This window comes from Mus caroli, unplaced genomic scaffold (genome assembly GCF_978045245.1).
Source record: "Mus caroli unplaced genomic scaffold, Mus_caroli_1 scaffold_18, whole genome shotgun sequence".
Classification (NCBI taxonomy): Eukaryota; Metazoa; Chordata; class Mammalia; order Rodentia; family Muridae; genus Mus; species Mus caroli.
In genome coordinates, this window is record NW_028227273.1 from 62,741,615 (window position 1) to 62,765,032 (window position 23,418).

Here is a 23,418-nt window from a genome sequence, read left to right on the forward strand (position 1 = left end):
GCTTTCAGACTGATCTACCACGGCTGTCCCCACCTCTTCCTGGTCCTTGTTTCCCTCCCTAGCCCTCTCCCCTCCCTCCCTGCCCCCCTCCCTGTGTCCCCCAACTTAGTACTGGGGAGGAGTCTTCTGAAATCTCACAGGATAGAGTCCAGAGTCCACAGAACCCAGCAAACACATGGCTATAAAAGGGCCGTCCTTGTGACCTTGCACATCCTGTGCAGTGGTCCTGAAGCTTGCCTGCTGCCATGGAGACCAGAGCCCTCTGGTTAATGCTGTTGGTGGTCCTGGTTGCTGGGTCCTCTGGGGTAGCTGCAGATTACGTTGGCTTGTGTAAGTACCTATCTGGTTCCCTCTGTCCTAGGCTGGGACCTCTACAAGGAGGGACACAGAAGACCTAGGCTAACAGAGCATTCTGTGAGCTTGAAAGCAGGGATGTACCCTCTGCATCGATTTAATAATGAATCACCACTGAAGAGGTACACGGTTTCTTGAGGCAGTTCTACAGAGAGGCTCTTTCTGATCCACTTCAAAGACAAGTAAATAGAGGCTCAGAGAGAGTTGACATACTCGGGACAGCTCTCCTCAGAATCTGCAGCGGGGTTGGAACCAGGGCTGGGGAGGAAGGGACAGCTGGGGCTCATCCTGTCTCATTCCTTTCTTTGCCAGAGATTTCTGAGCACACACTGAGCATCCTGGCAAGTTACCAGAACCAAAGGTGTAAAAAAAAAGAAGAGAAAAAGAAAAGAAACAGTTGAGAAAGCAATAGCTCAAGACGGTTTATAGAAACCCTTGGGCACTGGGTCACAGTGTTAGGTGAGAAGTACTCTGAGCCACTGGGTAGGACCTTCACCAGGTCACCCCTGACCAAGGTGAAGACAAGAGGTCCCCTGGCAGGCTTTGGAACCCTGCTGCCCAGGGCATGCCACCTACACAAAAGCCTCTGGGAGCTGGAGCTGCGTTGAAGTTTTGAAAGGTTCCTATCTCCCTCCCCTTCTCCCTCCCATCTCATGGGAGGCACAATGTAGTATCCTCTTTGGTGGGGGAGATAGAGAAGTTTGTTGGGTTTCCACTTAAGGGAAATCAGTTAGCTGATCACGTATGGATAAACATGCAATCTTCCTGGATCCAGGGGCCCTGCCAGCTGTTGGATATCTAGACCTGTTTTTGATCTCCTGACCCAGTGAGGGACACTGGGCAAATGGACAGATTCCTTGGGTTAGCAATCAGCAGTGGATGCATGTTATAGAAAATATTTAATTTTGACCTGGGGTTTCTACTCTGCCTTGACCATTTAGTTCCAGGATAAAAACACACACACACAACCTTTATATTTACAATAAGCGTTAAATAGCACAAGAGCTGGGCAGATACTTAGCCTCTATGCTATAGAATCTGCTTTCCTACCAATAACCCGAGTTATTACTTACTATGTTTCATCTAGGCTGCTCTTAACTCCTATTGGCTAGTCTTTAGGACTCACCTACCCCATGGTGGCTTCTCTTTCTCCTCCTGCACACTTTTCTTCCTTGTGGTCCCAATCCAACCCCCAAGCCCCAGAAACCTAAAACCTACCTATGTCTCTTGACTAGTGACATCTTTATTTACCAATCAGTAATAACTTGGAGCCAGGGTATACATGCAGACTCTCATCTCTGGGATGACCAGGTCTTGGGGGTGGGAAGGGGTTACATTTAGCATTACAATAAATCTCAAAAGACCAAATCTCTAAGGATACAAACCACAGCTATCCTTCTAAATTGATGAGTGAACACGGAGTTCAAGGTCAGCCTGGGCTACATGAGAGACTGTCTCTCTCTCACACACAAAAATATCCTTAGCCAAGTTTGAGTGTCTATGGCCATGAAACTGCCCCTTCCACCATAAACAAAGGTGGTCATACGTTAAGGCATTTCCCAAGAACTCTGATGGGGGTGTCAGGGCAGGGCATGGGGGCTCTGCTACGTGAGTTGGATGTTTCCGGTGGCATTCTTAGCTATGGAGTTGATGGCAGCTAAGGGTCTGTTAAGGCTGCATGTTCCAAAGGTTACACCTGATGGCCAAGGGATGTTAGAGATGCAGTGAAGGGTGTTAATGGAGGGAACTAAGGACAGCCAGGATGATTTGGGTCCCACATTCCCACCCTCCACTGTCAGGGAGATCTCTAGGAAGCATCATTTCCCAATAGACTGCTTTCCTTTAGACATGCCCCATGCCATTCCTCTGAACTCAGGGGGGATGGCTGAGGGAGTGCCACAAGAAGCAAGACAATACCCCAAACGAGTACTCTGGCAGCTGACTGTGTTTCATTTGGACAGCTCCAAGCCAATGTATGGTGCCGGCAAATGTCAGAGTGGACTGTGGCTACCCCTCTGTCACATCGGAGCAGTGTAACAACCGTGGTTGCTGCTTTGACTCCAGCATCCCAAATGTGCCCTGGTGCTTCAAACCTCTGCAGGAGACAGGTAAGGCCAGCCGGTGGTGCCCAGGGTGGCCCTGCCCTTCCATGTGGCTGGGCCCCAGCGGGACAATAGTATCATCAGTATTCCTTGGTGACACCTCATATCAGGGGCGTTGTGCCCAGGGCAGCTGGTGGCAGTGGCTGGCCCTTTCTACAAAATACATAACTGTGTTCTGAGGGCCAGGGAGATGATGCAGCATCAGTGAGATGCTTCTCACATAAGCAAGAGGACACGAGTTTGATTCACAAAACCATGTCAAAAAAGCCAGGTGTGGTGGCCATGCTTGGATCCTCCTCGCTGGGGAGGCAGAGACAGGCAGATCCCTGGGGCTTGCTGGTCAGCTAGCCTAGCCAAATTGTCAAGTTCCCAACCAGTGAGAGATCCTATTTGAGTAAGCCAGTGAGATGGCTTGGCAGTCAAGGTGCCTGTTCTCCATCTTGATGATGTGAATTCAATTCCTGAAACTGACATGGTGGCAAAAGAGAATTGACTCCTTCAGGTTGTCCTCTGACCTCTACAGGTGCACTGGCATGTCCCTCTTCACATATGCACACGGAGTAAATAAGCATGTGTGTGAACACACATAGACAGTGATAAGGTGCCACATGGGGGGAGCTGGTTTGAAACACAGACACACACAGACACACAGACACACACACACACACACACACACACACAGAGAGAGAGAGAGAGAGAGAGAGAGAGAGAGAGAGAGAGAGAGAGAGAGGGAGGGAGGCAGGCAGCAGACACAGTGATAAGGTGCCACATTGTGGGAGCTGGTTTGAAACACACACAGACAAAGACAGAGACACAGAGACACACACAGAGAGAGGCAGAGACACATAGAGACAGACAGACAGACAGGCAGACACAGTGATGAGGTACCACATGGTGGGACCTGGTTTGAAACACACAGAAAGAGAGAGAGAGACAGAGACACAGAAAGAGACAGAGAGACAGAGACAGAGAGGCAGATACAATGATAAGGTGCCACTTCATCGGAGCTGGTGTGAAACACACACACTCGGGGAGGGGGGAGGAAGAAAGAGAGAGAGAGACAGAGAGAGACTGTGCAGCTGTGTAGCTGATTTTGAGCCTGTTCTTAGCAAGCTAGCCATCCATACTCCCTTGTTACTTATGACTGTCCAGAGCTCACAGAAGACCCATAGCCAGGCGACTGTGCTTGTGCCCCACTTTGCCCCCACCTCCTATCTCTCTTCCCCCTTCCTCGGGTGGAGTCAGTTGCAGGGCAGGTACCCTGAGAATCCCTGGGTAGGGCCGTGTGCAAACAGCAGATGGTCAGGCACATGGGTAGTTTCCCAATCCTGCTTTACCCAGGCCCCAACCTACCACATCTCAGGGTAGCCACCCACTGTGAGCCATCTGTCACGTCCAAATGCTGGCTGAACTTCTAAGAAGGTTGGACCTCTACAAGACTTCTTCCTGGGCCAGCACTCAAAGGAGCCAGATGTGCTCTTTGGCCTGGGTAACAGAAGGCTGAGTCCCAGCTGAACGGAGGCAAAGCACATGCAGCCCCCCCCTCAACCCCCTTCAACCAAGCCAGGAGAGAGGACTGAAGATAGTCAGGAGCAGCGGCAGGAGCTTGCCACTGCCCTACAGTTGGCAGGTCCCTTGCCTCTGGCTCCTTCCCAGGTACCATCTCACATAACCCCCTGCCAGGACCACTAGGAGGGATCCAGTTATGTGGCTCGGTTCACCAGGAAGATGCATAGTTTCTCTCCCAGGCTTTAGAGGGTGGGAGGGGGCTCAGATATCTATTGTGACCCAGGAGAAGAAGGCAGACAGGTGCTGGCCTCAGAGCCTGTCTTGCCCTTGGGAAGGGATGTTAGGGCTGCATGATAATGACCCCACTCACCTTGACCCTTTCCTTCCTTCCTTCCTTCCTTCCTTCCTTCCTTCCTTCCTTCCTTCCTTCCTTCCCAGAATGCACATTTTGAAGCTGTCCAGGCTCCAGGAAGGGAACTCTGCACCCTGGACTCCTGCTGCTGATGGTGGCCAAGGGTAGCATGCATCCCCGATCTGCTCCCTGCTGCAGGCCAATAAAGGAGCCAAGAGTCCTGAAGAATAAAGACCTCACAGCCAACACAAGGCTGCTCTGATTGCTGAGACCTCTACTCTTGTGTTTATTTCCATGTGTCGCTCGCAGGGTGGGGAGGGTGAAGGGTCACACTTCACCGGGGAGAGGATGTCCCAGGCCTGTGGGGAACTGATTCTGAGTTCCGGTGTTTCTCTGAGAACAGCTTCATGCCAGGATCCCTTGAGGCAAGTATTCTAGTTCCCTTCTACTGCTGGGATGAAACACTCTGATCAAAAATCAACTTACAGGAGGAAGGTTTTGTCTGACTTACACTTCCAGGGCACAGTTCCATTGAGGGGAGTCACAGTGGGAATTTGAGCCGGAGCTTGAAGCAGAAACCGTGGAGAGTGACCCTCGATGGCATAGTTTAGGGTTCATGCTCAGTTGACTCGCTAATAAAGCCCAGGTCCACCTGCCAAGGGATGGTGCCGCCCATCATGGGCTGGGCCCTTCCATATCAATTAACAATCAAGATAACCCACCACCACCACCCTCACTCTCAGCCATTCCAACAGGCCAATCTGATTTGGGCAGGTCCTCAATTGAGGATGGTTTCTCAGGTGACTCTTGGATATGTCAAATTGAGCTAGCAGCAGGTAGAACTGTTCACAGCTCACTTGTATTGTCATATTTAATATCTGCCATACTGTACAAGGCTTTTTTTTTATGGATACAGAACAGTAGTCTATATATCACATCCTTACCCATGTCCACATTCTCTAGGCTGATTGGTCCCCTCTCCTCATTTCCAGTGTGGCTTTTCTCTGCACTCACCATGGGAAGGTTTGGGGGTGGAGGCACCTTCCTGTGCTGCATGGCTGATCCCTAGGTCTACTCCCACAGGGGACCATCTCAGGGCCACATCATCCAGGCTACTCTATGGCTCATTTACACAACACAGGGGCCAGGAAACATTGCTTCTCATTGTGCTGGGGTTTCCTGGTTTCTTCCCCCTGGGAGAGACCTTGGTCCCTTAACCACTGCACTAGAAATGATGGTTCAGTGTGATTTTTTTGGCAAGTCACATTTAAAACATATCACACTAACTGATTGTCACATTGACCATTGACACCCAGGGTGCACGGGGGAAAACCGTTAGAACCCACGTCTTAAAGGACCATCAGAGTAAACTCCAGAGACAGACATTTGAGCCTGTATGGTAGGCAAAGCCCCTGCCTCCTTGGCTCCTACTTGCTTTAATAAATAAAGGTTTATTGGAAGCAGGGCCAAGATTACAATGTAGAAGTGGGGTACTCTTATCCAAGCGCAGATTTTTGACATTTTATTCACTACATATCTATGTATTACCTTTGATTTTTAAATGCCATTTTGTCTTGACAGCTGAGTTTTCTGTACATTTTCATGTGAGGTGAACACTTTACCCAGCAATGTGCCCTGGTCCCCACGCTAATGACATTAGACTTGGGGCACTCACCTTTGTAGTGACATTTTTGAGGATTCTGGAATTTTGGTTTCTTTAAAAAAACAACAACACAGGAACATTGTAAGAATGTGCTTTTATTTTAATCCCAGGTGTGGGGTTGTGGGGCTGCTTCGGACTGTCCACAGCAGGTGACTATGATTTGCCTCATGCTCTAGCAGAGGCACAGTTTTGCCAGCTGCAGATAATTCCTGTGATTGTGTGATGTTTGAAATTTTGGGAACTTTTCAGAGGGTATAGAAATTCAAGGGCTTTGAGAGAGGGGGAGAGAGTGGGTGGTGGTTGGCCAGTTAGGGGGCTTGGTTATGGTTTGTTAGTAGCCATGGTCAAAGAAGAAACAAAAGGAAAGAATTAGATTGAGGGATCTCTTTCCCCTTTCCCTTTCTCTCTCTTTCTCTTTCCCCCTAATCCTTGCTGTTCTCCTATCTAGTGTTAGGGGGCATGAAACCAGGCAGGGTGATAAAGGCATAAAGGAAAAAGAACACACAAAGTAGCAAAGACTGGCTACAACCTTTAAAGCTCTCAGCACATCAGAAATAAGATACATTCGACAAGATACAACAGGAACTCTTTCTATAGGCACTGTATTCCCAAAGCCCTGACTTAGAGGGAAGCTGTCATGATGCCCTTGTTTAGAATCCAAAGGGGTCCTTCATCCTGTCTGCCTGCTAACGGCAGGAGGGACACTTGTGTTTACCTCCCTCTTAACTACAAACCCCTGACCCCAGACCCCCCTTCCATTGCAAGTGGGATCTGAAGGACTTTGCATGATTACTGAGCTCTCTGGTGCCCACTCCACACTGTTTTGTAGGGTAAGTGCCTGGCTCCCTTTGTCCTAGTCCCTGTTCTGCTCAGTGAGGAGGGACCCTCAGTGAGCCTCTGAATGGGGGAAAGAGTCAGTAAACCCGAGCATGGTGGGAAGGTTGTAAGAATCCCATTGCAAGCCGGTCATGGTGGTACACGCCTTTAATCCCAGCACTTGGGAGGCAGAGGCAGGCGAATTTCTGAGTTCAAGGCCAGCCTGGTCTACAGAGTGAGTTCCAGGACAGCCAGGGCTACACAGAGAAACCCTATCTCGAAAAGCCAAAATAAATAAATCACAAGGCTGGAGCCAGTCCTCCCCCTGGCCTGCTGTGGAGAATGGATAGAGACTGATGGAGAAGTCCCGGGCCAGGGCCAACATCACTGAGCCCTCCGGGCTGGCAGGATGGGTCAGGTTCTGTCTCCTCACCCACAAATGGGAGGTCAGGTTTGGTTGATGTTGGAGGTGAAGTACCCCCTCCCCTGGCTCTCTCTGGCACATAAAGTCCATGTTAATATTATTACAAATAAAATGCAAACCCAATTCCAGAGGGGCTCTTTGTACCGTTCTGTAGGATCCGAATTTCTCGGTCAGAGCTCAGCTATGCTAACCTTGGCTGTGTTAATCTCACAGTGGTCATCAGCACTGGCCACCTCCCAGTCTGAAGCTTATAGAAGAAAACTGGATCTTTCCACTTTCTGATCCCTAGTCAAGCCATGGGGTCAGTGTCTTTCTGAGGCTGGGCAACCCCTTCTCTGTGAGGCAAGGCATCCTTTGCTCCTGGGGATGCAGCAGGCCTGGTCTTCATCTCTTTTTGCTTACAGCACTCATCCACCTATCTCTGCCTGGCCTTCCTTCACCATGGGAGCTAAAAGGATGCTACACTTCTTCCTCAGAGACCTGGGTAGGACGGTGTAGACTTAGCTGAAAGCAATCTGGCAACATTCCAGGAGCTGCAGTGTTCATGGTTAACATCTTCCAGGCCTAAGTGAAGCCAGCTGTGAGCCCACCAGGACCAAATCAGAACCTCAAATAAAACTCACACGGCCCCGCACCGCCCTCTGCTGGCAGCCTGGAGTAGCAGCTGCTCCTTACCTCTCATCCTTGTCTACTCTCTTCCAACAGCATCTAATTACAAACCAGCCATTCCCTTGAGCAGCCCTAGCCTGTATGGTGCCCTACAGTTGTTAACTTTTCTGACACTGTTAATGGAGCCAGTGCTGAGTGCTGAGACCTTCTCAGCTGTGACTGGCAAGCCCAGAGTCACCTGCAGCATCCTGTCATCTCCAGTGGGAGACGTGGGACTCACGTGGGCCAAAGAAAAGTACCTCCCATTGTCTTAGTTAGGGTTTTACTGCTGTGAACATACACCATGACCAAGGCAACTCTCATAAAAACAACATGTAGTCGGGGCTGGCTTACAGGTTCAGAGGTTCAGTCCATTGTCCCAAGGCAGGAGCATGGCAGCATCTAGGCAGGCATGGTGCAGGAGGAGCTGAGAGTTCTGCATCTTCATCTGAAGGCTGCTAGTGGAAGACTGGCTTCCAGGCAGCTAGGATGCAGGTCCTAAAGCCCACACCCACAGTGACACACCCACTCCAACAAGGCCACACCTTCCAATAGTGCCACTCCCTTGGGCCAAGCATACACAAATCATCACACCCATCCAAGTCCATTTTTGTGCTGTTCCCTGTCTAAGGCTTGGGGTGGACATAGTCTAAATGCATTGCTCTGTGGGTGTTCAGAAACTTGGGGTACATCTCTCAGTACCATATGAATGTGGGGATAAGGCTGGCTTTGAGTAGATACAAGGTCAGAGGTGGAGGGAGTTTGTGATGTGTCAGGTGTCACCCATAGACTCCTGTCTCTGCCTGGGACAGTCCAGGGTCCTTTCTGCTCAGGGGGGGTTCAAATCTGTTGTCATGATTTGAACCCAGACCCTGTCCTGTGTTGTATCCTGACCTAGGTTATGTCCTGGTTTGCCTCTCCGTGGCTCCGATAAACATTGTGACCAAAACCAAAACAACTTAGGGCTTAAGGGAGGTTGATGTGGTTTTAACATTATAGTCTATCACTAAGGGAAATCAAGGCAGAAACCTAGACATGGGAAAAGAGGCCACAGAGAAACGCTGCTTACTGGCTTGTCCCCCGTGGCTTGCTTAGCTTGCTTTCTTATACAACCCAGGACCACTACTTATCTAGGGATGGCACAATCACAGTGGGCTGCCCCCACCCCCCATCAATCAATAATCAATAAAGCACCTTTCTGATTTGCCCACAGGCACTTTGTGAAAATTTATTTATTTATTTATTTTATGAGTTCACTGTCGCTGTCTTCAGACACACCAGAAAAGGGCATCCGATCTCATTACAGATGGTTGTGAGCTACCATGTGGTTGCTGGGAATTGAATCCAGGACCTCTGGAAGAGCAGCTAGTGCTTTTAACTGCTGAACCATCTCTCCAGCCCAGAGGGAGGCACTTTTCCAGTCAATGTCCCCTCTTCCCAAACGATTCAACCTTATGTTAACCTGACTCCCCCTCAAAAAAACAAAAACAAAACAAAACAAAAAACCCCAAAGTCCGGGCATGTTGCTTTTGTTTTCTGGCTTACACTGCCCTGAATTTCCCTAGCATGGAGCTTTATGGAACGGTATCCACTCCAGTGTAGCGATGCCCGCACTACATGGATGCCCACTCAGCCTGCTGGGCAGAACTCCTGTCCTTACAGGTGGCCTGTTTTTGGTAATTGCAATGAACGCTAGTGACCCGTCCAGCAGGTCCAGTTATTTGAGGGTCTTGAGGGGACCTTCTCCTAAGAACCAAATTGGGGGGGGGGGGTAGAGAGAGACGAGAACCTTGTGCAAGAACAACACGGAAACATTCTGAGTGGCATCAAGGTTCCAATGTATTAGCCAGGCCCAAGGTTTAAATGCACAAGCAAAAGGGGAAGTGCCTTTCAGCAGGAGGGATGGGGCAGTAGAATTGCACAAGCAAAAGGGGAAGTACAGTTACTTATCAGTGGGACGGGTGGAGCAATAGAATTGCACATTCTTTAGGCAGTTACTCGGGGAAGCAGGAACTTGGTGGTATCAGGGTGTGGTCAGGACATCTGGCGCTGACTTAGGGCTGGGACATCCTGTGGTTGTTCTCGGAAAGGTGTGTCGTGGCCCGCTTTTGACCCCCTTTTCTTCTGGGGGGGGGGAGGCCCAATTCAGAGATCAGGACAATTGTGTTGTCTTAATAGCTCCCAACACCCTAGTCCCTCATTACCTCCTTTGGGGTGTGGACATGCCAACACATATTGCATTAGTTTATCCCATCATACCTAATAGGAATGTATATATTTTTCAAAAGTTTGTGTGCAGACTTGACTATAGAGTGTGATGTAACAAGGAGCCCCCCCCCCCCCTGTGTTAGCTGGGGTTCATGGTGTTTGTGTGTGTTAGTCAGGAATTCATGGAATTGATGAAATTCAATAGAGGAACAGAATGCATGTATATTATAATAGGGGGATTCAATAAATTGTCTTATACCACAGGGCACTTGGGAAGCAGAGGAATAAAGATCACTGCAAATTCAAAGCCAGCTAGGTCTAGACAGTGAGTTATAGGCTGGGCAGGACTAGGACTACCTAGTGAGACCCTGCCTCAAGCAAGTAAACAAATGAAAACTCATCTCTCTCTCTCTCTCTCTCTCTCTCTCTCTCTCTCACACACACACACACACACCACCACCACCACCACCACCACCACCACCACCACCACCTCTCTGTCAATTCCCCACTCAGGCAGAGTTTGATATTTGAGGTGTGTTGCCAGGGACATACGCTCTTGGTCCTGCCCATTGCTTCTGAGATGGCATGTCCCCTTCCCCAGGATGACCCTCTTGTACATCTAACCTTCTTCCTGGCACAGAGATTACTAGGTGCCTTTCCGTGCAGCTGTCCTTGTGCCCCCCTGGTCTGGCTGCTGCAGTCTTTCTAATCTGTGACCCTACCCCTAACCTTAATCTGCCTCTCATGTTCTCTTCCAGAGGATGGATCTGCTCCACATACTGTGAGCATGCAGCTCCAGTGGCCACTAGAGGGCACCCTTAAGCACCCACAGGCATTTGTCACTGTCTTCTTGGATACATCAAAGGAGGTGGTAGTCTGGTCTCCTAGGTGACACCCCAGAGACAGGTGAGCCTGTGTGATTCCTTGCTCCCCCCGCCCCCGCCCCATTTCCATTCAGAAAGGTTTGGTGGGAGCTTTCAGTGCTGCTGTGTGTGTGTGTGGGGGGGGGGTAAGGAAGGTTTTTATCCACGGAGAGGTGGGCATCAACAGGAGCACCATGCTGGCTGCTCAAAGCAAGGATTATTCATGAAGAACCAAGTGCGGGCCGCAGCAGGTTACCAGCAAGGGCCACCACATAGCTAGAGGCCCCCTGACTAGTCTCAGCATCTCTGCCGCTCACTGTGGAGAGGAACCTCATAGATGTACAGGTTTCTGGAGCCCAGACCTCATGACTCAGGGAACGTTTAGACATGACCCCTAACTGGATAAAGTTCGCATCACACTGAGCCGCAGGCAAACAACATCCCGGGTGACTGATGGTGCTGTTTGGTTCATCCAGTGCTGACAGGCAGAGACCATCGCTGTTGCATTGAGAGGGGCCGCACTGAAGCAACCATGGCTTCACGTCAAAGTTTGCTGTTCTGTCTATGGAGTGGTGTGGATAGAGAGTGGAGAGTTTTATGTCAGCTTGACACAAGCTAAAATTATCTGAGGGAAGGGAACACCTCCGTAATATCAGGTTGCAGGGAAGCCCTGAAGGTATTTTCTTAATGAGTGATTGACAGGGAAGGGCCCAGCTCATGGTGGTGGCTCCATCCCTGGGTTCTATAAGGCAGCAGGCTGAGCAAGGCATGGAGAGCAAGCCAGGCAGCAGAACCCTCCTGCCTCCAGCCTCCTGTCCTGAGTTCCTGCCTGACTTCTTCCAGTGATGAACGGTGATACAGAAGTGTAAGCTAAGTAAAGCCTTTTCTCCCCAGGTTGCTTTGGTCGCGGTGTTTCATCACAACGATGGTAACCCTAACTAAGACAGGAGTGAACTCACGCTCTTTGCAAGATCTCAGGCTAGAAAGACTATTCCCAAATAAGCCCAAATGTTACCCCTGAGCCATCCCTGGGGACCTGAAAGGCAGAGGTGGAGAGAGAGTCCTGACAGCATTAGTCACAACTCTTGAGTTTTAGAGCCCCAGTGTGTACCTGTGCTTCCCTGACACCTGACTCTTACAGAGCCTTGAGCAGGGCACCCCCTGATGCAGCTGCTAGGGCACGGGGAGGAGACATGCGCAGAGCTGTCTTGGCTGTGCCTCTGTGGGAGTTGGAGCTCTCATGTTCCAGGGGTTTGAGCCTCACCTGGTGCTGTTGGAGACCAGGGTCACATGCCCTCAGCAGAGGACTGTGGGTTAGGTATCTAAGGGAATACAGCACAGAGACAGTTGCAGAGAGAGTGCTCAGAGAGCAGGCTGGCTCCACAGTGGGTTGGACCACGCAAGCGATCAGAACCCCTTACCAGGCAGACACACCCATCTTCAGCTGGTGGAAACGTGGATTTGACTCAGCAAAAAAACCTGCCAAAATCACTTGGAGCATTTGACACCAAATGCACATAAAAATTTTTATATAAAATATTTTATTAGCAGTTTTATGTCTTCCAAGTATCTAACTTTTTATATTAACACAGTCTGCTCCTTGAGCTCCCCCCTGCTGGGTTCCGTTTGTCTGTCTGTCACATTCTCATTCTCCTTTAGTTCATATTCAACAATAGCCATAAGAGACTTTCATCTCCTGCGCTGTAGGCGTGGATGAATTTTCTCTTTCCTCCTTGGAGTAAAGGTGACTGGGAAGGACTTGGAGGCCACTGGGCTACTGATGTGAAGGGCAAGCTACAGAATAACCCTATTGGACATGCGCGAGAGTGGGCCTGCCCATGTGCACAGCGTGCACGCAAGTGCATGTTCAAAATCACAGATAAACATTCAATCCCGAAGTACACAGACACCAGTGCGTCTGACCCGTGGTGGCCCACTAGTGCTGTCTAGGAAAGAACGGGGCCACCCCCACTGAGATGCAAGCAAGGCTGGCCTCTGGGTGGGCTAAAGGCATTCATCATGGGCTCTTGGGATGTAAATCCCTCAGGGGACAGAGAGCAGACTGGCCACTCCCCTCTGCCTTCTCTTGAGTGGTAGAGCAACTGACCGAGTAGGTAGCCACTGCACCCGAGTTGCATTTTGTGTTTGCACAATGACTGCTGGAAAAGCCAGAAAGCAGGGACTCAGACGTCTGACAGGGGCTCTGATGGCCCTCAGTACCTTGCCAGCCCCTCCCCGCCCCAATGCTACCCAGAGAAAGAGAGAGTAGCTGCCCATGGGAGTAAGCTCCAAAGGAAGGTGTCTTCCCTGGCCTCAGGGCCTGGAACAGGGGGGAAATCAGATCAATGAAGGTTTGATGGGTGACTACTAGATGGAGAAGCCAGAAGGGATTGCACTGTGCCCAGACACTTCCCAAGGGAAGGTGTTTGCCTTCAGTCTGTTTTTCTGTTGTCAGGGGCACACTTGGGTGTTTTCTGCTTTGCAGATATTGTCTGCCCTCTGCCTTGGGTTTGGGTTTCTCAGAAATTCTAAGCTTCATGTTCCATTTTCTGGTCCTAATGGGTGCCTCTCTCCACCTCCAGGTGAAGAAGAAAGATTCTTGCCCCTACTGTGTGCAATGTTCGCTGACTCATCCCCCCCCCCCAGAAGTAAAACCAGAGAGTTTAACTCTCTCTGGACAAAGGGCAGAAGAGGAGGCAGGAGAGGCTGTGGGGGGTGGGGTGGACAAAGAAACGGGTAGACAGAGGCTAGCAGCCCCACCCTTATGCCCGGCCTTTTCTGAGCCTCAATCTGACACAGCCCCACAGGCCTCTCTCACTGACAAGGCCCTGTAAATTCTGTCCTTGGGCTGTTGTTTTTTACATGAGGACTTTTATTTGATCAGCCAACAGCAGGAGGTGGTGTAGCCTTAAACCCAATGCAATCCTTCCTTTCAACTGAAGGAACTCACCTAGAGAGGAAAGGAAGGCTTCCAGGGAACCCAACTGTGAGGGAAGTCTGACTTTAATGTCCGTGGCAGGTAGGTGCACACTTCCAGGTATCTCCTACCATGACTAAGACCAATGGGAAGAAGAAGAAGAAAAGGGAATGGTCTAGAAATCCAGACAGCATCTCTGGGATTCAGGCTATGTATGGGGAAAGGCAGAACCACACACCATGGCCCCTATGGACAGTGGATGAGGGTCAAGGGTGCAGAGTGCCCTAGGATGGCTGTCAGCCTTCCTCGAGTCTGCAGAGCTTGAACAATGCTGGGTGACTTCTGACCCCTCGCCTGTTCTGGTCAACATCCTTTATCAACTTCCCAGGATACCCTGTCCTGCAACAGCCTGCCAACTCTTGTATCCTGAGCTTAGACTCTGCCCCGTGGAAGGATCCCATGGCACTCTCACTTACATAGGGTGAGTGACAAGCAGGTCTCAGGGTGGAGGAGAAACCTGGACAGGAAAGAATCCCTCCAGAGGCCGAGGAACCTTTCCAGAGTGAAACATGGGCCACCCTGCCTGTGACTAACAGCACAGAGCTCTCCGAGGAGACAGAGCCTGCCGGGCATGACCCACCATGCCAAGACATGCGTGCGGGCATAGATGGAATGGGTCCTTTGGCACCAACCCCACCAAGTGCCAGACTGAGGTCTGTCCACCCAACACCCATTCCTTTCAGACTTCACAGCTAATAGCAGCCAGTTCCTCTCTGGACGCCATGCCTAATTTATCTTGAAATTAAATGAAGACCTTTTTGGTGTTTTCTTTTTTAATGAAGACTTTTTTTTTTTTATAAAGGCGAATCGTGTCCCTGGTTAAAAGCTGAGTCTAGAAGGCAAGGCCGTGTTTGTATAGAACAAGCAAACCGAAAATTACATCATAATACGCATTTCAATTGTGTGTTCTCTATAAAAAAGATCTAGGAGTGTAAAAAATAAAAAGAATCTCTAAAGAGTTCCAAAGCACATTATCCATGCGGTAAGTAAAATTCGGACCCTTATCATTCTCTACAGATAAGATACGAAAGCATCAAGGCCACAGCCGAGGAATCTCAGGACCTGTCAAGACATGATCTAGTGCAATTACTTACAGGTGGGGAAACTGAGGCTCACAGGGGTTAAACTGACCTACCCTCAAAAATAGAGACTTCTGTAGGAGGCTGACCTTAGATGGCAGTGCTCTGGAAGAGGCGAGCAGCTGCATTTTCTTAACGGGGACATCCATGGCACCTCCCCTTCCACTCAGCCGGCCTGCCCATCCTTGACACCCCACGGCTCCCCTCAAGTTGGAGGGATACACCCAATATGTCCCCAGGCCGGCTTCCCAGGCTCGGTGGAGGTAGTTAATGTGATTCATGAAGAAAGGGGAAATGGGTCTTTAAACATCCACAGAGTGGATCGAGTATTTCTTGAGCAAAATGAAAGTGGCTGGAAAACTAGGAAGAGTTTTAAGCTAAGAAGCACATGAGAAAGGAAGTCTGGGAGGAGCCTGCCAAGTACCCCAGCACTGTCTGCATTGTGTTGCGTTGCGTTGCGTTAGTCCCTGCTGCCCCAGCGCAGCTGGTGTGGTGTCGCCCTCACCCGGAGCCTGCATTTGACCTTCTCTGGTTTTATTTGTGAGGCCTCCTTGGTGACTTGGTTGGACTCTTCTGTTTCCAAGCAAAAACACATCTTTTACCCTGAATAAGTCCCTCAAGAAGTACTAAAAAGATACAATCTCTCGAAGCGAATGAAATTTATCGACTTTGGCTCGGAAAGTGACTTCATCAGAAATGAGAGGAACTTTAGAAGGCTGAGACCTTAAGAGAAGACGGTCCTCAGGTGGCCTCTGCGCCCGCTAGGTGTGGACCTTTCCCCCCAAGATATCCACTTCTCTGGGGACCAACTCGGCCAACACTCCTCATCTGGGGCCAGTGTGTCCTGGACTCCGGGAGGAAGCCACTGTCCCCAGCTGGAGCACAGGATGACATTCTATGCCAGTTGTATTTTGAATCCCACATCTAAAAAAAAAAAAAAAAAGAAAAAAAAAACAAAAACAAAAACCAACCGTCCTACATCTTCCTAGTTAGAAAAGGAAACGAACAGTTTCAACCCGGCGGGCAGAGGCGCTCAACACTGGTCATCGTCGGACCTGCGTGGCCTCCAGGTTGGGTTGGGAGAGTCTGTGTCACCAGGAGCAGGTGCGCTGCTACCTCCCAGCAGTGCCCTTGGTCACAATGTCTGCTTTGCCTCGTCGCTGGCTTGGAGGCGGTTTTTACCTCTCAGCCCGGATTTTGTATCTGAGGACAAAATAGGCGATGAGCCGCAGGGAGATGAAGAAGATGCCCAGGACGATGAAATCCAGGTACAGCTTCGCATTCTCCACGTCCAGCTCCCGCAGGATGGCCTCTGACTTCTGGAAGTGGCACGTCTCCGCGATGTCACAGTGCAGGTCTTCTCGGTCCAAGCCGTAGATGGACAGGATGACCCCTTCGAAGCCATATCTAGGGAGAGGAGGAGCGCCAGGTGTGAAGGGCAGGCCTGGCTGAAGGTCACTAGGCTGGCTCTCCATGATCAGCGGCCCCCTCCCCTGCACCGCTTCCTGACTTTACTATGGCTGCTAGTCCTGAGTCGGCCCTGGACCAGCCTCCTACCTTTGTTCACAATCCTGTTTCTTCCAAGGCCACCAGAGAAAATGCAAACTGAAATGAACCCCGCTTAAGCCACTGGGGCGATAAATAAATAAATAAATAAATAAATAACATATTTGGCTTCCTTCTGAGCCTGCACACCTTTTCATGGTTAGGACCTGTTATGGGTTTGGATATCCTGGCAAGAACACTGGAGCATTTAAATAAAGCCTCTTTGGACCAGCCTTGTTTTGCAGAACAAAAGGAGGGATCTTCAGATGAAAGGCGCTGGTGTCCGGTTTCCCAGGATTGGCAAGCAGACAGGCAGCTGAAACTCTGTACAACTGGCTTTGTGTCTGTCTTGTTCTCCTAAACAATGTAGTGGGGTCTAAGCTGACACTCTTGGAAACTCTTGTTCCCAGCGTGGACCTTTGTGACTGCAGCTGAGGGTCGGGGGTGAGGACACAGGCCAAGTACTAGGGGCAGACATCGACTGCCCAGGGAATGCCCAGTGTGCAGAGTCACTCAGCAGAGGGGCAGAGACTCTGGTAGACCCTGGACCTAGGTGGTCAGAAAATCCTTGTTGGAAGGCACTGGGGTGTTTGAGAGAGAGCATGCTGTGCGCCAGGTGCTTGGTTCAGGTTTTATAACCATGACCTCATTATGGCACTTTTCCCATAAAATACAGACACTCCCTTGGGAACACCCAGAATAGGAGGGCATGTCATAGCATCTCCAGGGTATGAGACTATATGTGCTTGTGTGCACTGGAGAGGCACAAAACTAAGGGAGACATAGAGGAAGATCCTTGGATGCTGATTTAGCTCCATTAATGCTCAGTTCTTGGACCCGCCCCTTCTGCCCCCACACCCCTGCCACTACCGCCTGCAGGTACCTGACGTAGGAGATGTAGGACATCCACTGCAGGTAGGCTGGGATGGTGTCAAAGCTGACAAAGAATCCGGAGAAGAGCAGGACGGGGATGGCTGTCACGGGACCCACAAATGTCGCAACCTGGAGTGAGATGCAGCGGGACATGAAAGGCATTCGCTGCAAGGGGGGAGGGTTATCTCACCCACTCAGGTGACCCTGAGGATATCCCAGTGGCTGGAAAGGAAGTGTGTCAAAGGGCTAGAGTCTTCCTGGGCTGGCCAAGATGTCCAGGATGGTGACCAAGAATGTTCCTTGGTGGGGCCAAAAGTTAATCTCCTGAAGAGAGGCCCTGAGACCCCAGCTGAGGAAGGGTGCTAAACGAAATCAATGGCATTTCCTGAAGGCAGAGCCCAATATTTTCTGGGAGTGGTCTCTGAGGAGTCTTAGTGAGCAGTTTATAGCTGTACCTGGAGCTGATAATTGGGTAGGGCCACCTCTCTGGGGGATCCCACCTAGAGGCAAAGATGAGTCATCAACCTGCTGTGACACCAAATGCCAGAGATGGGTTTTGAGGACCCCATGGGGGCCCATCTAGTGGATCCCTCTTCTGGGGTCCTGCTGTCCCCTGAGAGCTAAGGACAACACCCAGCAGGCTGCAAGTGGCAGCTCCCAACAGCCAGGCTCTGCAGGAAAGACTCTAAGGTGTGGCTGTGCTGTGCGTGTTTTATGTGTGTATGTGTTGTTCATAAATGAGCTAAAGAGCATCCAGCATCTAGTCAGATACATCCTCTGGGGTCCTCTAGGGGGAAGGTCTGAGAAGGTGAGATGGAGGGATGGTGTCAACATTAGGGGACAAAGCCATCTATGGAAGCAGCATGGTTCTGATGTCTACATGGGACTGGCAAGGGTGCACAGGCCACATTGAGGTGAAAGGTCAACATAGGGTGACAGATACTCTTCCACTGGCCTGATTTGGGATTGGGATGTCCCAGCCTCTTCTCTGGGGTGTTGTCTTTGGCCCTTATGGCAATGCTATGAGACAGATACCATACAGATACAGGTTCCACCTCTGAGTGAGGAACCTAGACCCTGGAGAGCTGGAAGCCACTGTTGGGAACACCAGAGATGAACTGGGAAGCAGGTGGTACCCAGGAGCCCTTGGAACATGGCACGGGACCTTAAGAGCCTCCAATGGCTATGGTTTGTAAAGGCAGGGGAGGCAATTTGGGGACTGGAGATGAGGCCAGGCTCAAAGACACAGAGAAGAGCTATGTGAGGCTCTGGGTGAGATGAAAAGTGGGTATCCACCACTGGTGTGCCAAAGGGTGGCTAAGCGAACCTACTGAGGCAAGGCTAGAGGTGTGGAGAGCTTGGTCTCTGTGCCAGCTGTGTGATGCCAACAAGTCAAGGTCCTTAGTCTTCCCTACCTGTAAAATGGGTGTGCTTGGTATGACATGAGCTGACATTTAGAACTCATGTCTGGGTGTGTGCAGTATGTAGTCCCAGCCACCCTGCAAGTCCCTATTGTAAGAAGGCCATTCTGATTGTTGAAGATGCTAATTCGTTCCTGTGAGAACACCCTAGAAGTTAGACACCTATAAGTTAACAACAGAGTGAAGTGTTCACTGAGCCCCATAGTTAGACAGAGGAGACAGACAGAAGCCCAGTGCTGCTCAGCACTTCCTTGGCTGTACCTGCAGGGATGTGGATGCAGCTCCAATCAGTAGGCCTAAGGACTGGGCCACCAGTGACGTCATGGTACCCAGAGCAGCGAACAGCACAAAACGCACAGCGTCCGACGGCTGGGACGTCATCCAGTACACGATGCTGCAGTAGGCCACGGGGAACATGATCTGCAAGTACAGGGCCTGTGTCCCCGTAGGGTTCTGCTTGTCTCCCGCCCCCAGGGCCCTTACTCTTCTCAGCAGAACACTGGTGGAAACCAGTCCCACCCAGCTCTTGTGGGGTGTGGACAATGTCTGTTCCCTCTGGCAAATCACTGGTGGCTCGCATACCTGAAAGGGGACATCGGCCATGGTCTTTGCCAGGTAGTAGGCCTTCAGGCTGTACCAGTAGTTCAGGTGCTCCCGGAGGAAGACACTCATCTCCAGGGGAACTACAACAAGAAGGCAGGCAGAAGAGACTGGTTGGGTAGGCACAGCCAGGGATTCAGATACACACATGGATGAGCCCTGGGGCTTCTGACCTATGTCACAGTGTGGGCCCCCAACACGCCAGACCTCAGACTTTAAACAAAAGATGAAACCTACATTCACTGGTCTAGAAAAAAAAAAACCACCAGCTGTTTCTCTAATAGCAAGAGCTGCATCTTTAATCCTAGTACTTGGGAGGCAGAGGCGAGCAGATCTCTGTGAGTTTGTGGCCAGTCTGGTCTACAGCTCAAGTTCCTGGACAGCCAGGGCTATACAGAGAAACCCTGTCTTGAAAAACTGAAAAGGTACATTCCATGATGGTTTGAATGAGGAATGTCCCCTATAGGTGAACACTTGGTCCCCAGTTGGCTGTGCTGTTTGGGGGAAGTTATGGATCCTTTAGGAGGTAGAGCCTTGTGGGAGGAAGTACATCCCATGAGGGGTGGGGCTTTAAGAATTGACAGCCTTGACCCATTTCCTGTTTCCACTCTCCACTTCCTGCTCCTGCGGGTGCGCTGCACCTTCCCCACCATGACAGAGGCTGGCTCTGGGACTGTACACCCACTAAACACTTTCTTCTCTAAGCTGCTGTTGTTTGTGAGATTTTATTATAGCAGCAAAGAAAGAAATCAATCCAAGTGGTCCCATGAAGACCCAGAGTGGACCAAGTCCCTGACAAAACCAAGTGTCCTCATGGTGGCTAATGGGACCATTCTGGCCAGCATTATCTCTGATGGGCTCACCGGCTCTCTAATCCAAAGAGATTGGCCATAGCTGGCCGTCCAGGCTATCTGCACACCTGAACTCTACTGGTCAGATAGGTGCAGCCAAACTGAGGGTCTCTTAAATAGCAGACTTTGGGGAACTGCCTTCCATCATGCCCTGCTGCCTTTCACTGAGATCTGATCATCTGTACTAAACACAGTGTGTGTGTGTGTGTGTGTGTGTGTGTGTGTGTGTGTGTGTGTGACATATATGCAAATGCCCAAAGACCAGAGGCACTGGATCTCCTAGAGCTGAAGTTACATGTGGCTGTGAGCCATTCAACATGGATGCTAGAAACCAAATCCAGATCCTCAAAAAGGGCAGTATGTTCTTTCTCCCGAACCTACTATACTATAGTTTCTTATCCAACAGTAAACACAACACAACTTGTTTCATCAACAATATAAAGGTTGGATTTGAAGCATCAAGACCTGTAAAAGCCCAGCACAGTCCAGGCAAGGCCTCTGTCCCCAAGCCTGGGTAGGAGTCCCAGCTAGAAGGAACAGGACACTCACAGGTCAGAACGGTGGGCATGAGGGCAGCAAACATGAGGAACAGCATGGAGAAGAACAGGAAGCCAGAGTTGCTCAGGACCTTCTTGGCTTCATTCCCAATCCCCAGGTACAGCAGGCCAATGAGCAGGCCGATCCCAATGTGCGAGGTGATTCGCAGGTGTGTCAGGACCTAAGGGGGCAGGCACAGCTTTTACCCGGGGCACAGGAGAGAGGGGACAGGGCCAAGGCCACCAGAAGCATCGGATTCTGACTCCCATGACAGCAGATCATACGAGACCCCTGCCCTTTCCTCCAGGGAAATAACCAGAGTCTGTATCAAGTACATTCATTCATGCACACACACGTTCTCGCACACATGCATGCACACACGCATGCACACACGCACGCACACACGCACGCACATACACACTCTGAGCTCATGTACTACTAAAACTATGGTTTGTTGCTTCTATTCAAATCTAGCAAACTGGGCCTGCCTCCCGGCAGAGGAGACAAAGCAATGTTGGGGATGGTTCTACAGGAGACCCTCACTAGCTGTGAATTGGGTTGCTATGAGCCTGGGCCCACATGGTAAATCTCAGGTCTTCTAGCTCAGGGCCCCGAGGCTACACCTAGACTTCAGCCTTCCCTGGCAGGCTACCTAGTGGCCACTGGACCACAGTGTTATCAAACCTCCATCATCTCCTGCCTCCCTCTCTGCGTGAACCCAGTCCTCGGTCTCCCTCTGGCACTTTCCCGCAGGTCCATACTGGAGCTCTCCAGTTTGGGGTTTGGAGTGAGAAGAGAGATGGGGCCAAGCCCACCTCGACCCACGCAGTACATGTATGACATCAGCAAGACACACAACGAACACAGATGCCTTGGGGCCTTTTGTTACTGCAGCACAATAGTGATAGCTGACTGATGCAAACTGAGAAACAGCAACTGGAAAGTGTGCTTGCAGGAGGGGGCGAGGAAGCAGATGCCCTTACCGAGTCCCGCATGATGCTGAGGAAGGTCCTCTTGAAGAGGATGCAGAACTGAGTGAGGCAGCTGGCCGAGAAGCTATGGCAACCTTCCATGGAGGCGGAGTCCTGAGGAAGCACAGCGAAGGAAGGTGGTGAGTAAGCTGCTTGTTCGCCACACCCTCCCTGGCCAGGAAGGGCCTTTATGTAGCATAGCGTAGCATGTACATGCAGCACATGAGCTACCCGCAGGCGCTGTCTCCAGACCTCTCCCATCCCTTCACCTGCTTTACCTCTTCAGCAGGCCGGTGCCAAAGAAACGGGTTCACATCAGTGTCGCCCCCCAGGTCTCTCTTATAGTCAGCGTCACACATGCCCTCCCGCACGGCTCTCACCAGGCGACTGTTCTGATCCCCATACTCCCCTGATGCCACTTCCATGACTGTGGGAAACACAGAAGGTGACATGAGGCAGGGGCTTCTGGGAAGAATCACTGCGGTGCTGATGGGAACTGAAGGTCTCTGTTATAGCACAGCCCAAATGGCAATGTGAAAGCTTTAAAATGAGTTACACTTGGGGCTGGCCAACAGCCCCGGCAGCTGGTTGCCGACTGATGTCCGCTCACAACCTCCCACCAGTAAACCATTCATGGAGTCAGGAGGCCAGAAATGCAAACCCACAAATGTGCATGCCTCTTCACCATGACCACCTATCTGTACAGCATACACCAAATGCCTGCTCTGGACCAGCATGGGCTGCAGCGGAGGAAGCAGGGCTCCTTGCTCAAGTGCTGAGTATATAAAATGGTCCGCAGCAGAGGGCTGCTTCCAGCACTCAGGAGTTCACTACTCTGAGGCTGGGGACCATGGCCCACACCCCTCACCTCCCAGCAAGCAGCTCTCTCCTGGCTTTCCTCACTCACTTTCTCTGCCCTTCCTGGACCCTGTGCAAGTTCCCTCAGCCTAGACTTCTGTGGGTGACTAGGCTGACTCTTCCCACTTGCTCCGTGGTGAGGACAGTTTGCTGCCGTCTAGACACCTCTGTATCCGGCTCCTTCCTTTAGCACCTCCCTGAGTAGCACAGCCCTCATCTGAGTACCATGTCACTGATGTCCAGAGACTCCTCCTCCCTGGTACCCCTTAGCAAACCCGTGACCGCTTTTCTATGTGCACATTAGGCGGAAGCCAGGACATATCTGAACCAGCATCACGCAGAGCGCTGGGCAAGCCCTCAGCAATGCCCAATCCATCTCTAAACTCCTTGCCTAGCCTCTTCACTCCTAAAGTGCCACAGTCCCGCCAGAGGACCATCAGGGAAGAGCAACCTCTGGGAAGGGGCATGCTCACCTCACCAGATACCTCCACCTTCCCATGGGTCCACATTTCTCCCCGCTCCTGCTTATCCTCCTCTCCAGGATTCCATCTCCCTCCAACCCCCACTCAGTGGTGCCCATCACTGTTGCTCTGCTCTCTTATGTGAGGGAATAAGCCAATTGCAAACAAGACCTTTCCCTTGGCTTTGAAATGTTGCAGGATTTTCCCAGTCCAATTACAATAGTGCAGAGGAGGTCTGTGATTGGGCAGGGAAAGGGGAGGCGGAGTTAAGAGTTGCAGAGAGGAAGTGTCTCAGGGTAGGAGGTG

General features: G+C 50.9%; 2 protein-coding genes across 2 annotated transcripts in view; one reads left to right on the top strand and one right to left on the bottom strand.

Moving 5' to 3' along the window:
• Window positions 1–227: 227 nt before the first annotated feature.
• Window positions 228–4,579, top strand: Tff3 (trefoil factor 3). The gene is made up of 3 exons (XM_021150050.2): window positions 228–330; window positions 2,316–2,462; window positions 4,404–4,579. The coding sequence occupies exons 1-3, from the start codon at window positions 246–248 to the stop codon at window positions 4,415–4,417; spliced, it is 246 nt and encodes an 81-aa protein (XP_021005709.1). The 5' UTR covers window positions 228–245; the 3' UTR covers window positions 4,418–4,579.
• Window positions 4,580–12,468: 7,889 nt separating this feature from the next.
• The window catches only part of Abcg1 (ATP binding cassette subfamily G member 1), a 60,128-nt gene continuing 49,178 nt past the window's right edge, over window positions 12,469–23,418 (bottom strand). The window contains exons 9-15 of the mRNA XM_021185953.2: window positions 22,072–22,220; window positions 21,806–21,907; window positions 20,835–21,003; window positions 19,417–19,517; window positions 19,096–19,254; window positions 17,424–17,542; window positions 12,469–16,402 (exon numbers count right to left, since the gene is read on the bottom strand). Of these exons, the coding sequence (XP_021041612.1) occupies window positions 16,174–16,402; window positions 17,424–17,542; window positions 19,096–19,254; window positions 19,417–19,517; window positions 20,835–21,003; window positions 21,806–21,907; window positions 22,072–22,220 (1,028 nt within the window). The 3' untranslated portion in view covers window positions 12,469–16,173. The remainder of the gene's footprint in view (window positions 16,403–17,423; window positions 17,543–19,095; window positions 19,255–19,416; window positions 19,518–20,834; window positions 21,004–21,805; window positions 21,908–22,071; window positions 22,221–23,418) is intronic.